At 42.7% G+C, this 14,508-nt stretch overlaps 1 protein-coding gene across 7 annotated transcripts in view; it reads right to left on the bottom strand.

The window, feature by feature from the left end:
* The window catches only part of LOC119241340 (uncharacterized protein C1orf226 homolog), a 270,987-nt gene that overhangs the window by 177,253 nt on the left and 79,226 nt on the right, over positions 1–14,508 (bottom strand). For 5 of the 7 annotated variants that reach the window (XM_054693513.1, XM_054693511.1, XM_054693512.1 and 2 more), the window contains exon 2: positions 2,792–2,863. In XM_054693513.1, the coding sequence (XP_054549488.1) occupies positions 2,792–2,863 (72 nt within the window). Of the gene's footprint in view, positions 1–2,791; positions 2,864–11,162; positions 11,252–14,508 lie in introns of those variants that run through there. The other 2 variants (XM_054693514.1, XM_054693515.1) reach the window with 2 other exon arrangements.

Here is a 14,508-nt window from a genome sequence, read left to right as displayed (position 1 = left end):
GGAGGCTGTACTTCAAGCAATAGCCAGCTGTGGTCCCTGTCTCTCTGAGAATAGCTCACCGCCCTGGGCACACTGGGAAACCAGGCCTTGAGATCCACCAAGGTGCCCAGCAACCCCAAATCCCATAGTATCTTCCCTAAAGGTAGCCTGGCATGCTCACATAAAAGGACAAAGTCAGGAACAGTCCTTTACATAGACTCCCACGCCCCAGTTCTTGACAACTGTAATTACAGCCAAAACAGCTTCTGAAAGGGAGATGGGAAAAGAAAATAGCAGCTTGGACCTAGCTGTGAATTGGGGGTTTCGGGGTAAACACACCCACAGCTCTTGCTATTAATGGTGGCCAGTCTAAACAAGTGACTGGACAGCCAGACCAAACAGCTCTCTGGCCAATTAATTTCTCCCTCTAATTTAATGAGCTCCTCATTAAGCACTGGAAGCAGGTCACAGGGGAGGAAGCTCCTGGCACGTGGCCATGCTGGCTGACAGGTGATCAGGGCAGAGGAGACTGAGAACATTCCAGCCCACAGGCCTCCAGGCCCCATGTGAGGCCAGCTCCACCACACACCCCAGGTCCTCTGTTGCTTCCAGGATATGTTTGTCCAACCTATACCTCTATAAAGATGGACCAGCCCTTCCATAAAGTGTGTTTCTGCTATTGACTCCATCACTTGGGGAATTCCACCACATTTTAGTCCTGTGGTTCCCAAATCAGCATCAAGAACAGAGTCACTAAGAGGACAGCCTGGTCCTGGGCCAGGACTTCCAGCAATCCACCTGTGGAGGCAACTTGATCTAGAACTAATAGTCTAACCTCTCCCAAGCTTCTGTATCTTCATCTAAAATAAATATATCTTACTACCTTATCCAGAGTCACTGCAAATGCACAATAAAACATTACAATTGATCATAGGACAACATGAGTTAGGAGTACAGAGCTGCCATAGTTGAAAATTCAAGCATAATTCATGATTTCCCCAAAACTTAACTACCAGAAGCCTTACCAATAACATAAACAGTCGATGAACATGTATTTTCTATTTATGTGTATTACAATGCACCGAGCTACAAAAAAGACAGTGTTATTGAGAAAACCAGAAAGAAGAGAAAATACATTTACAGCACTGTTCTGTATGTACTGAGACTGTAACTGTATGTTACTTGTTTACAAGGGAATTCATAGAGGTAAACCTGTGTTGTCCAACTGGACCTGTACAGTTCAGACCCATGTTGCTTAAGGGTCAACTGCATTTCAGTATTAGAAAGCCCAGCAAAGCAACTGACACACAGGTAGTGAACTGTGGCTGCTACTATTGATAGTTAAATTAATAGAAACATTACTCCAGTAATAATAGTGATATTAGGGATATGAACAACCTATTAGGCAAATATGAAGAGAGGCTTTTTTGGTTGAAACCCAAGGACCAGCTCTAGGACCAGTCCTTACCACGAGGCAGCAATGGCAACTGAGGTGAGAGCAGCAGGCCATCCTAACGGGAAGCAGCCCAGAGAGTTCCAGCCAAGCCTCTGGGCCTTCTGTCTGAACAGGAAGGTGAAGAAGAGAAGAGGCCTAGGAACAAACTGCAGAGCCTGAAGCCAAAGCATTCTCTCAATTGCATCAGGCCACACGCCCACCACATCCTAGATCCCTGTGACCCCCTCACCATGCCTCTGAGCCTCAGTTTAATCCATAAAATGTGGGTGACATGACCCCCAATTCACAACTTGTTGTGAACATTAAATGAACCAACTCATGTGAAAGCACTTTGAAGCAACTCATTCCTGTCCATGAAAAACAGTATTGTTGTATTTAATGGAAGATATTTTCAACACATTCAACATAATAAAAAATGTGAAGGACTGGGAGGGTCAAGACAGTGAAAAGATTATTCTGTTTGTCTGATGGACTGCTTAGAGAAACAGGAGCAAACACGCTCATTTTCTTCCCCAAATCCTTGTCATGGAATTGAGGTTTCTGTGGGTCAGATGAATTGGCTGTAAGTACAACCAGCAAAGCAAAGTGAAGCTGTCAACATTGCTCTGTTTTCCATTTAGATGAGTAGAACACAAAGACAGAGAGCCCAAAGCAGGCTGTAGACGGGAGCCCTGCAACCACCTCTACACCCATTCACTCGAAAAAATCAATAGACCCAACCTATCTTCCTGTGCACAGGAAACTTTCTTCCCTTTCAGCAGAGTGCACGGACTAACCCCTTCAGAGTGATCAGAAGACTACTTTATTCTCGTCCAGTCTCTGCTCCCTGCACCAGAGTCAGAAAGCAACAGGGAAGAAGTTCTCCAAACCCTTCTATGGTAGCCACATAGGCACGCACATCCAAGACAGAAGCAACCGTCCGAAGATAGTATTGAAATCCCAATTTTGTTCTTAAAAAGTCAATCAAATCTTAGATCATATACCACAAACTGCTTTACTTTTATTTTTAGCACTTTGAATCACTCACCAGCTAGTTATCAAACTTTTCCCTAAAGTTCTTGAATGAAAAGTTCCTTCCCAATCTCTCCTACTCCCTAGCAGACCCACACCTCCTACAGGGTGCCAGCACCTCTGTTTGAGAAGCAGCCAGTCTGGACAGGGAGAAAGAGAAGGGCACCCCCTCTAGCCATCATACTCATTTTAACCTGGGCCTCTAGTCACAATCAAACACCCAACTCAGAACAGCTTCCCAGACAGTCCAAGGAGGGGGTCTGGAGCTTGCAAAGGACACAGTCGTCCATCCTGGCCCCTCCAGCTCGGATGCTGGCATTGGGCTGCAGGCCCACCAGTACTCACCCGGATCCGGCGCATGGCGGCCACGATCTCCACTCGGCTGTTAGGTCTCGGCACATCCAGGCTTCCCACGTACTGCAGGGAGAAGAAAAACATTCATTAAAAAGGTGGCAAATGTCCCCAGTTGCAGAATGAGTGGAAGGACCTAGGAGGTCCATCCAGTTTATCATTCTATTTAACCACCAAGGAATTCAAAAGGTAGGGGTGTGTTGTTTTTCACCTATTTCTAACTTTATTAAAGGCAATGGAGCAAGAAATTATTGCTTCCATTTTCATCTCATTCTTAATCAGAGATGCAGCTGAGTACCGTATCAACCAAGCAGCTTCCAAACCAGAAAGACCTGGGTGTGAAGGATTCCCCACCATACTTGCGGTGAGGTACTTCACCATTGTCTCAATTTCCTCATCTGCAAAATGGAATTTCAGTAAAGGACAAATGAGATAAGGTACAAATCTTCTACACAAATATGCTTTGCACATAGTAAAGCTCTAAAAAAAAAAAAAGAGGATGTTCATTTGTTTGAATGGAACTTCACTGAATTAAACCTAGATGTTATCGAGACTACACACACACACACACACACATTAAGGAAAAATCTAACCTGATTACACTTGCAAGTTATTTTCAAAATGCAGGTATTTAATAGGAGTATTTCCTTGCTGTGTACCTTCAAATACAAAAAATTTCAAAAAACAAACCCCACCCCCTGTGTGATTTGACATTAATCTCTTTTTGTGCTGATGGACATGTATATTTACAGACACAAAGGGGAGTCTGTTTTCTGTAAAATGGTTCACAGTTCTTACATTGTTCTGCAACTTGATGTCTTTTACTTTAAATACCAGTGGGCATTGTTCTCTGCCAGTGATACAGATTTAAACAGGCATTACCTGTGGTGGCCCTCTTTTAGCGGACACCCACTAACTCCTGCATGTCACTTTTTCAAGCACCACTTCCACAAACCACCTCATCGACACACCTTTGAGCTCCTGCAAGCAGCTCTTTAGGCTGGATCCCTAGAAGCAGGGTTACTGAATCAAAAGCACAGACCACTGCTACATAAAACAAGAGGAAGACAAACCCACACTCTGACACACAGAGGATGTCAGTTTCTTCCGATATACCATACTCACCCATTGGCCTTTGACTTTCTTTTCTATACACAAATTATATAGACTTGCCCAGGGACTCTCCTAGAATTAACAACCACTAAATCACTTAAAAGTCTATAAGCAAAGATTGCTGTAATAGAAGAACAGAACAGTCATCTCTCCAGGAAATGCCTTGCCGTGGTTACAGGAATAGACGCTCTTCCTGAAATAGGGAGCACAAGCTGGCCCCAGCAAGGGTTTCAGAAATGAAATGCTGCACAGGGCTTCTGAGGACTATGCAGCGTTCGTGCTGGGACACCAAGAGCACAGTTCCAAGCAGCCAGGGACTCAGGGAACACAGTGCTGCAGGGCACCAACTGAGAACACAGATGGCCCTCCGCTCAGGTAAAGGAAGCCCCTAGATCCACAGATGTGGTCAGGTGTAACCACAATGGACTTTTTTCACCACTGAGCTCTGCTCAGCTTGCAGTCTGTCACCATATCAGAGACCCAGGCAACTAGGAAGGACATGAAGCTGGCCACAGACCCCCACCAGGAAGTTTCTGGGCTGCCTCTCCTGGAGGTGGCATACCTGGGAGCCCTCTGATCTCTGAACAGTCAGGACTGAACCAACCTGACCATCAGATCTTCAGGGTGTCCTGAGGATGTCCCTAATAGCCATCAAGTGAGAAGCAGGATCCCAAGACCAGACAAGGTCATTGTGCAGGGAAGCTGCCCTGGGACTATGCCTCCTGCCACCCAGGAACAGGCCTGCACCCAGTGCAAGCTACACTGGGCTCAGATGGGAGCCATTCCCCTGCACCCTAACCCCACCCAGCTCTCCCTTCTTGGAGAGGTACTGCTGGACTGAGAACCCCAGAAGTGGTCGGGAATCCCACGGTCCCGGGAGGGAGGTGACAACCCAGAGGGAGAGGAGAGGGGCTTTCCACCTTCAGACAAGGCTCCCTGGGAGGAGTGAGGCTCCCACTCAGGGCATAAAACCTGCTGGTGCCTCCTTCCTTCCACCACCACCTCCCCAGCCAGCGTCTGCACAGGTAGCACACACCTCCCGTGCCCCACACACACACACACACACACAGCTCAGCTCACACACATACCCCCACACACAGCACACCTCGCTCGTTACCATCCTTCCTAAGCGTGTGAGGAATCACAGATCTGCTTTCTGAGAACACACCAGGACAGGAACCCCCTCTCCTTTATAGTTACACTTTCGGATCATTTGAAGAGATTAAAAGGGAATCAAGTAGGGCTTAGGTCCGCGTGTAGGCAAAATATCCACACCAATCAAGAAGCGGAACCACGACTGCAAACAGCAGGGGAGGGTTCAGAGAGTCCTTTGCTCAGGGCAAACCAGAGGGGAGGATGGGTGGGTGTGCTGTTTAGGCACGAAGGAGATGCCTAGACATACCTGGCTGACCGATACCCTACAGAATAGCGCATGTTCACCCAAACACTCTTTGGGGGATGGCTGCTTCGAGGAAGGGCAGCAGGAGGGGTCTGACCTGGATTCTGCCTGGTGTTTCCACGCCAGGGGCATTACCTGCTCCTCCCCATCAGCAACCCCACCCTTACAGTCCTCTCGTGATTAACTTCTGACTTTGATCCAGGTACCTGAACTGCACTTAAGAGATGTTCTTACAGGCGCAGATGCAATTCCAGGTGCATGGGGTATGCACGGTGGTGCAGCAAAGCCTTTTGTCAGTGGGTTTTTAAGCACATCTGTAGGACCTTCGAGCACTCCTGATCACCTTCCAGGAGTCCCTGCTACTAGACCTCATGAGGGCCTCCTTCCAGAACGTCTACCATGGCGCTTAAGGGGAGAACAAGGTAAAGGGGCTTAAAATATAAAGCCCTACTTCCTTTTCATTAGTATCTTGAAAGAAAAAAAAAAAGAGAAAAGAAGCAGATTGTGCTGGATAATGAAGATGAGGCATTTTGATGTTTGTGTACAACTTCAGCCACAGTGCCAGATTAACATCTCATGAAGTTTTTGCTCGTTGCTTGCTTTTCTTTTTTTTTTTTTTTTTTCTCATTTTCTTGCTGGCACCCTAGTCTGAAGACTAACTTCTGAAGACAATGATAACTGAAGTGTGGAGTTTCCTGGCATATCAATGACTGCTAAAAGCAGCAAGACACAACAGCTTGATCATGCACCAGAATCCTCACCATCCATCGACTTGTTAGACTTTCTGCCACCACCTTCCTCTGGAACTCCCGTTATTTACAAAGTTTCTGGCAAGTGTTTCCAGAGATCAGGGGAAAAATTTAAGTATGAATCAAAAATAAATGCATCTGTTAGATTCTGCTTCTGATAATGACAGAGAAACTAGAATCATCAGATTACACCTCCCACAGACAATAAATTTGAAATTTGAACTCTGGATAAGATATTAAAAAAAACTACATAGGGCCTTCCCATTGGCGCAGCAGTTGAGCACTGGGTTGCGAAGCTGCCCGCAGCCTCTGCAGCGCCAGTTCGATCCCCGGCTGCCAGGCGAGGGTCCCACATGGCGCACAGACCTCTCCTGCCGCCCGCTGCTCCCCTCACCAGTGTACGTCGTCAGTCTGCCTATTCAGCTCTCAGCTCTGTCTCTGGTGAATTCTCTCACCCTCCCGCGCATCTGACTGTACCCAGTGCTTGTATAAATAAATAAATCTTAAAAATAAAAAATACTGCATAGAATGTACAACATCACGAGTGAACAATAATATAAACTATGAGTATTAGTTAACAGTGATATGCGATATTCTCAATTGTAACAAATGTACCGCACTAATGCAAGATGCTAATAATAGAGAAAACCAGGGGATGAGAGGGCTATGAGGGAACTCTGTCCTTGCCACCCAATTTTTGTGTAACCCTAAAACCACCCTAAAAAAATGAAGTCTATTAATTTTTAACTGTAAATGAATAGAAGAGCTTTGAAGGCACTGGAGAGAGACCAAAACAGGCAGAACTTAGCTGAGAACCAACCTCAAGAGCAGGGCACTCACTGCATGAGGGGAGATTTGGTTTGTGCAGTTTTGCCCACAGTTTGCAGGCGCAGCTTGGGCCAACCAGGTAGGGAAAGCTCAGACTGCCTAGGGAGCTGGACACCGAACAACAGATCAGTCAGAAGGGGTCACAGACAGGGAGGCCCCAAATCATGTGTAACCCCAACCAGGGCCTTAGATGATCCCCAAATGCATCGATGCCCATCCCAGGGGAGGATGATTTAGGTTTACAGACCAGCCATATTAATTGTCTTTAAGAACAAAGATCTATACTCTTCAGTAGAGGATAGCAGATCTTGGGTCCTACAGCCATTTAAAACCACTGACTGGCCACAGAAAAAGGTCACACTATCCTAGGGTTCAAGGCCCTCACAGATGGGCATAACATAAAGGTCCCAGCTTCATCTCCTCTCTGAAAACCATTTGGTCCTGCAGTCCCGAGTTAGAGCTTGTACCCTATAAGATTCAGGGGAAAGACCCTCTTATTACAGAGGACAATGAGTCCCAAGGCTCCCCACTCAGGACACTTGTGCCTACATTCTTACCAACTCCCTATCAGGTCTCAACACCGTCTGGTCTCTTTTCAATCAGCCATGCAACTTCTCACACCACTGGCCTCCTGGTTACACTGAGTCTTCTCTCCATAAATATAGAAGTAGAAAGAAATTTGACACCCTGCTTGCTTTTAAAACCTATTCCAGTCCTGACACCTTCTAAAAACTTAAAATAATAGGAACAAAAGACTTCAAATTCAAAGGAAGCCTTAAGAATTACATTCAAGGTTACTTTACAAAGGAAAATAAGTAGGGTGCATGAGAACTGCCCTGCCAGAACTTCACTCCATAAGCACCATCATGACCCATCCAAGTTGTTCTTGTCTCGTCACTGTTCTCCCAGCCTGCACTGTGAAGGTCTGCCTCATTCACCTGACCACCACCTGCCTTCCCAGGACAAAAAAAAAAAGAGGTTCCTCAAGCACTAGGACCTGGCCTCTTACTCCCTGCATCCCACCACAGACAGTGACTACCTGAGGACACAGGCAGGTGTCAGAACCAGGAGAGGTTGAGCAGAGACCTCTCCCCACCCCAGGCCATGCCACTCTCCTAAGGGAAAGCTCTTTCCTGCCCGCAGACACTGCACTGGGGAGGGGGCGGCACAGCTGAGTGTCCTTCCAAGCTGGATTATGAATGTGACCTGGGGAAAGTTCTCGCCTCATTTAACAAGGAACAAAGCAGCATTAACTGCCAGGCAGCAGGGCCCCAGATTCCAGGGCACACACACAGCCAATGACCTTCTACTCAGTGCTCTGGGGGAGGGGAAGACAAATATGGCCTCAAGGTCCCCAATGCCCACTCTGAGACCTGCTGTGTCCCCCAGTACTGAGCTTCAGGGAGGGGACTTAGCATGTGGACATTACCAGTATCCTTGCCCCCATGGCAACACAAGAAAAAGCTCAGAGAAGATTCCCCTCCTCTCTTGCGTGCGCACACACATTCCCCCCAAGAAAAGCTTCCAAATGCCTAAAATGCAGCTGCATCCATGTCTTTATATGTACTTGTAGCCTAAGAGGAATGAGGCACTTAGATTTCCTCCTCACTCTCTCAGTCCATCCGAAAAAGGAAGTGTTATTGGAAGACCATGTGATGTGACTGTCACAACTGATCAGGGGACTCAGCGGGGGCGATCACAGCAGAATCCTTTCTGCTCCTCCGCATTAAGGGGCTGGATGTAATTGTGGTGACTTTCTTTATGCTAATGCCATGCAATGTTCTAAAAGGGTGCAGGGGGGTGGGGTTTGAGCCATCCAGTGCCCATGGAGAGACCTTTTCTCTGGCTTCTTTTATCCCTTTTAGCAAAAGCTTAGTTCAGTTGGCCTGATTATTTCTCTTTATTATAAGGATCTGAGAGGAAAGAGGGGAGAAAAATGCAGTAAGACAGAAAAAATGTTCTGGTCTTTCAACTATATGCTCCTGAATAAAAGCCTCAGCTTCATGGTTAAGTTCTCCAGACATCACAGAAGGGTAGAGGCCTGGCTGCATTACAAGTAGGGAGCACTTTCTGCTCTGCCCACTTGGGAGCAGGTTAGTTCTATGGAAATAAAAAGGGAAAGGGGAAGTCTGAGATATGGTGAGAGGCAAAGAGAAACACTAACAAAGGCCAACTGACAATTAAAACATCACCTGTAAAACCACCAAGTCATCCAGGAACAGAAAGATGAAGAAAGAACACTATAAAGTCATGGGAAAGCCACGTTTAACAACGGAGTTTAAACAACGGAGTTGTGACCTTTATTTCAACCCCAATTTTATAAAGAGGGAAAATGAGGCTCAAAACCCTGCACTGTCACATGAATACTTAGTAGGAAACAGTCTGTATGAACACAAACCAATGTCCACAAGGGCCTGCTCCATTACACTAAATTCTAATTGAGGTGATTGACAAAGCCTTTGCAGGTCATCCCCAAAGTCATGAAGTGAAAAAAAAAAAAAAAAAAAGAAAGAAAGAAAAATTGCAGGCCACCAAGATTTTCAAAAAAGACTTAAAAGACTTAATTTGAATGACTTTGGGAGTGGAACTAAAAATGCTCAACAATAAAAATGGAGCAATACCATTGAAAAAAGGAAAAAAATGACCCCATATTGCAGAGAACTGGGAGACTGAAGAAAGAGAAAAGACACCAGGATGATACTAAAGAGGAATCTGCCAAAATTCACAAAGAAAATGAGGCATCCAACTTTGGGCAGCACCAGCATTCCATCATAACTTCTGACTTCTAAGTATTTCAACTTTCCAAGCCTCTGTTTCATCCACAGACTACAGTCAGTCTCTGTACAGCCCACATGTCAGGTTTGTTGTAAGAATTAAAATTAGAATAAAGTTTCATAGTTTATAAACTACTGTAAATTATAAAGAAATGACATTCCTTTTATCATTACATTCCTGTTTTGTGCACCAAGACCATGAAGATACAGAATTTGTTGCTTTACAATAAGCCTTGCTAGAATTCTCATAGACTGATGATTATACACAAAGCAAAGTGATCCAAAATGCCACAGAGTCAATGGTAGGACAGACTCGAGAATTAACTACCAACAGACTCAAAGAGAAGAGAAAAGAGGTGAACAGTTGAGACTCTGTAAACTGGAATTCAATGTATTTTTTCAATATTCAAGATAACCACTAAATACAGTGCCAAAAGCATAAACTACAAATGAACACTGAATCTATGAAAAATGGCTCCACGAGTCTATTACTATGTCTTTTGAGTCATTGTGGCTGGTTTTTAAGATGTTCTATTGCTCCCTATATACTGTTAGTAGCAAGAATGGTAACAATATGCTATATATACTTTTCCTTTAACAATGACTGTCCCCAAATCTTCGAGAGTACTAGGCGAGACAAATCTAGCAACATCTAAAAAGTATGATACACAATGACCAAGATGGATTTATCATAATAATGCAAGGTTGGTTCAACATGAAAATCAATTAATGTAAATCATTGTAATAATTAAGGGCAAAGACCACATGATCCTTCCAACAATGAAAAAGTATTTGATTAAATCCAACAACCTTTCAAAATTAAAATATTCAACAAACTACATGTGGAAGGGAACTTCCTCAACCTGATAAAGTACATCCATAAAAAAACCAGAGCCAACATCAGATTTAATAATGAAAGATGAATGCTTTTCCCCTAAGATGAAGACCAAGTAAAATATGTCCACTCTCATTTTTATTTACCATCACTCTGGAAGTCCTGGCCAGAACAATTAAATAAAAGAATAAAACTACCTCTGTTCATAGATACACAAGATCTTGTATAAAGGAAATACTAAAGAATTCACAAAAAAAATCTATTAGAATCACTAAATTCAAAAATAAATCTAAGTAAATAATTCCATTTACAACAACAGCATCATAAAGAATACTTAGGAAGAAATTTAATAAAAGATGACTGTATACTGATAAGTACAAAAGATCATTGAAAAAAATTCAAGAAGACAAATGTGGGAAGGCATCCCTTGTTCATAAATCACAAGGCATAACTGTTAAGATAGCAAGACTTTCCTACTTGAACTACAAATTCAATACAATCTCTACTAAAATCTATAAACTGGTTTTACTACCAATACTTATATCAGTACCAGTACTGATATGAATATGTGGGTGTTCTACATTAAGCAATTCTTCAATTCTTTGCAGATATCAATTGGGCATCTACCTATTCAATTCAATTCTAACTACCTAGAGTTAATACAGACCCCACATGTTAAGGGCTCACTCCCACAAGTCTGTTTCAGATGCCAATCACAGGTGCCAGGACTCCCACATTTCTGACCAACCAGTTATAAATCCAGGGTTCCCATGACCCATGACCAGGCTCAATAATTGGCTATATGATGTCACAGAACTCAGAAAATACTTTTTATTATTAAGGATACAAATGAATAACCAGATGAAGAGGTACCTAGGGCAAAGTATGTGGGAAGGGGTGTGGAGTTCTGGCAATCCTGTCAGGGAACACTACCCTCCCAATATCTTGATGTATTCAACTGGGAAGCTCTCCAAACCCCATTGTTTAGAGTTTTTATGGCGGTTCCATTACATAGGCATAATTAATTTATTGGTCACTAAGATTGAACTCAATCCCTCAGGCCCTTTGCCCTGCCTGAGGCAGGAGGTAGGCTAACAGTTTCAACCCTCTAATAAAATGGTTGGCTCCTCTGGGGACCGGACCCCATCCTGAAGCTACTCAGGGCCCACAAAGAGTCATCTTATCAGTATCAATTCAGCAGGGGGCTTCCTACCACTAACAAAAGATGCTCCTCTCACCCCTATCATTAGGAAATTCCAAGGGTCTTAGGAGTTTTGTGCCCGTAACAAAGGACCAAACATGTATTTATCATATCACAATATCACAAAATCCCATCTGGCTTTCTTACAGAAATTGACAAGTCAAAACTAGAATTCATGTGGAGATGCAAGAAACCTAAACTAGCCAGAACAATCTTGAAAACAAGCAAAGTGTTAGGACTCAAACTTCCAATAACTAATTTTATAACTACAGAAATTAAAACAATTTATAGAGACATGAATCTAGACATTACATCAATGTAATCAAACAGTTCAAAAACACAGTTGCAATTAAGCCAACTTATCTTTGATTAGAGTATCAAGATAATTCAGTGAGGGAAAAATGATCTTTCCGACAATGGTGCTGGAAAAACTAAATATCTACATGCAAAAGATTGAAGTTGGACTCCAACCACATAAATATGTGAAAATTAATTCAACAATATATACATTTAAATGCAAAAGTTAAAATTATAAAATTCTTAGAAAAGATATTGAAGTAAAGTTAGGCAATGATTTCTTAGATATGATACCAAAAGTACAAACAAAAGGGAAAAAAGGAAATTGGATTTAATCAAAATTAAAAACAGTATGCTTCAAAGGATAGCATTGAGAAAGGAAAAGGGCAGTCCATGGAATGAGAAACAATATTTACATATCATATCTGATAAGGGACTTTAATCCACAATATAACTCTGACAACTCAACAAAAGCAAAATACCCACATATAAAAATGGGCAAGGAACTCCCCAGTGGCGCAGCGGGTTGAGCACAGCACTGTGAAGCTGTCCGCAGCCTCTGCAGCACAGGTTCAATTCCTGGCCGGCCAGGGAGCTACCTACATAGCACGGCAGACCTCTCCTGTCACGCCCACTGCTCCCCTCAGTAGTGTATTTTGGTCCATCTGCCTGTTCTGCCCTGTTGTGTCTCTGGTGAATCCTCTCACCCTCCCGTGCCTCTGGCCTGTACCCCAGTTCTTGTATAAAAATAAATAAATCTTTAAAAATAAATAAATAACAAAAATGGCCAAAAGAGATACACATTTCTCTGAGAAGATACACAAATGGCCAATAATCATACAAAAACATGCTGAATCATAAGTCACCAGGGAAATGTAAATCAAAATCACAATGAGATACACATCATACCAGTAGAATGACTAAAATGAAAAAGAGACAATAAAAAGTGTTGACAAGGATGTGGAGAAATTAGAATCATCTTATGTGCTATAAGAAATAATGCAACTACTTTAGAAAACAATTTGGCAGTTCCTAAAAAATGTAAACATATGAACCAGTTGTATATTAACATATGAACCAGTAATTCCCACTACTAGGTATGCACCCAAGATAAATGAGGTCACGTGGTCACACAAAAACTTGTACATGAATGTTCATGTAGTAACCTTATCCATAATAACCAAAAAGGGGAATACCCAAATATCAATGGATGAATGAATACAGAAAATATGACACATCTATATAATATAATATTTTTCTATAATAAAAGGGAATGAAGTACTGATACATATTACAACATGGATGAAGTTCAAAAACATGCTAAGTGAAAGAAGTCAGTCACAAAACACTACATACTGAATGATTCCACTCATAGTAAATGTCCAGAGAAGGTAAATGTCTACAATCATAAAGTAGATCAGTGGTTGCCAAGGGCTGGATAAGTGATAGTTAATGGTACAGTTTTCCTTGGGCAATGGCAAAAACATTCTGCAATTAGACAGTGGTGATGGTTGCACAACTACGTGATTACACTAAAAACCATTGATTTGTACAAACTTAACAGGGTGAAATTTATGCTATGTGAATTACATGTAAATAACAGCATTATTTAAAAATAAAACCCAATAACGTTCCCCACTTTTGGTTTGCCATGAATAAGAAAGTAGAGCTGCAACCAAATTAGGTTCTGAATGAATTTGTGAGATGCCCTCCTCTGAGCCTCAGTATCTGTGGCTGCTCAAATCTCTCTGTGATCTTTCTGCACTGCTGGTTGTCATATAGATGCTTGAGTTCACCAGATAAATATCCCAGGGGGTAAAATGCACTGTAACTAGACGAATTTTATTTCTCCTTCAAGAAGATATATGTCCTTCCCCCAAAGAGTATGAATATTTTCTACATTATAGGAGTAAGGAGTATAGCAACCTCATCTTATATTCCTACTCTCTAGTGCAGTAAAATGGAACAGCAGCTCACAAAATAGATTATTTTTGCATCATGCTGAAGTTTCCGGAGCCAAGAGTCCAAACATTTCTGGAGTGAACCAGGCTTAATGGGTACCCAAAAACACTAACAGCACCGGATCTTCCAGGCAGGAATGTATTTCTAAAGACACACCAAAATAATAATAATAATACATACATACATTTTCCAATTAAACAATTCCAAAATTCAAAGACTGTGACTAAAAGAAAGAGGCATGTCATGGTGAGATTAAGAAAGTCAAATTTCAGAGTTGGAAGGGATAATAAACACAGATCATTACTGTCTGACATTACACACACACACACACAACACATCTAAAATCTTCATCTCTTCCATAAACCCCCATCATTGTTAACCAGCCTGTGCTTAAACATCACCAGTGATGAAAAGACCACCACCAGACATTAACTGTTGAAAGTTCTCCCACACAGCAAACTCAGATTGGTCTCTGTTAAGATTCAGACTCACTCTCATCTCAAGGACAAAAGCTATGTGTCATCACCCTGGTGTCACGGGCCTTCTCTTTGAT

Source organism: Talpa occidentalis, unplaced genomic scaffold (assembly GCF_014898055.3).
Source record: "Talpa occidentalis isolate TD23 unplaced genomic scaffold, MPIMG_talOcc4v2.1 talOcc4.12, whole genome shotgun sequence".
In the NCBI taxonomy this organism is placed as follows: Eukaryota; Metazoa; Chordata; class Mammalia; order Eulipotyphla; family Talpidae; genus Talpa; species Talpa occidentalis.
This window is presented reverse-complemented; position numbering and strand designations above follow the sequence as displayed.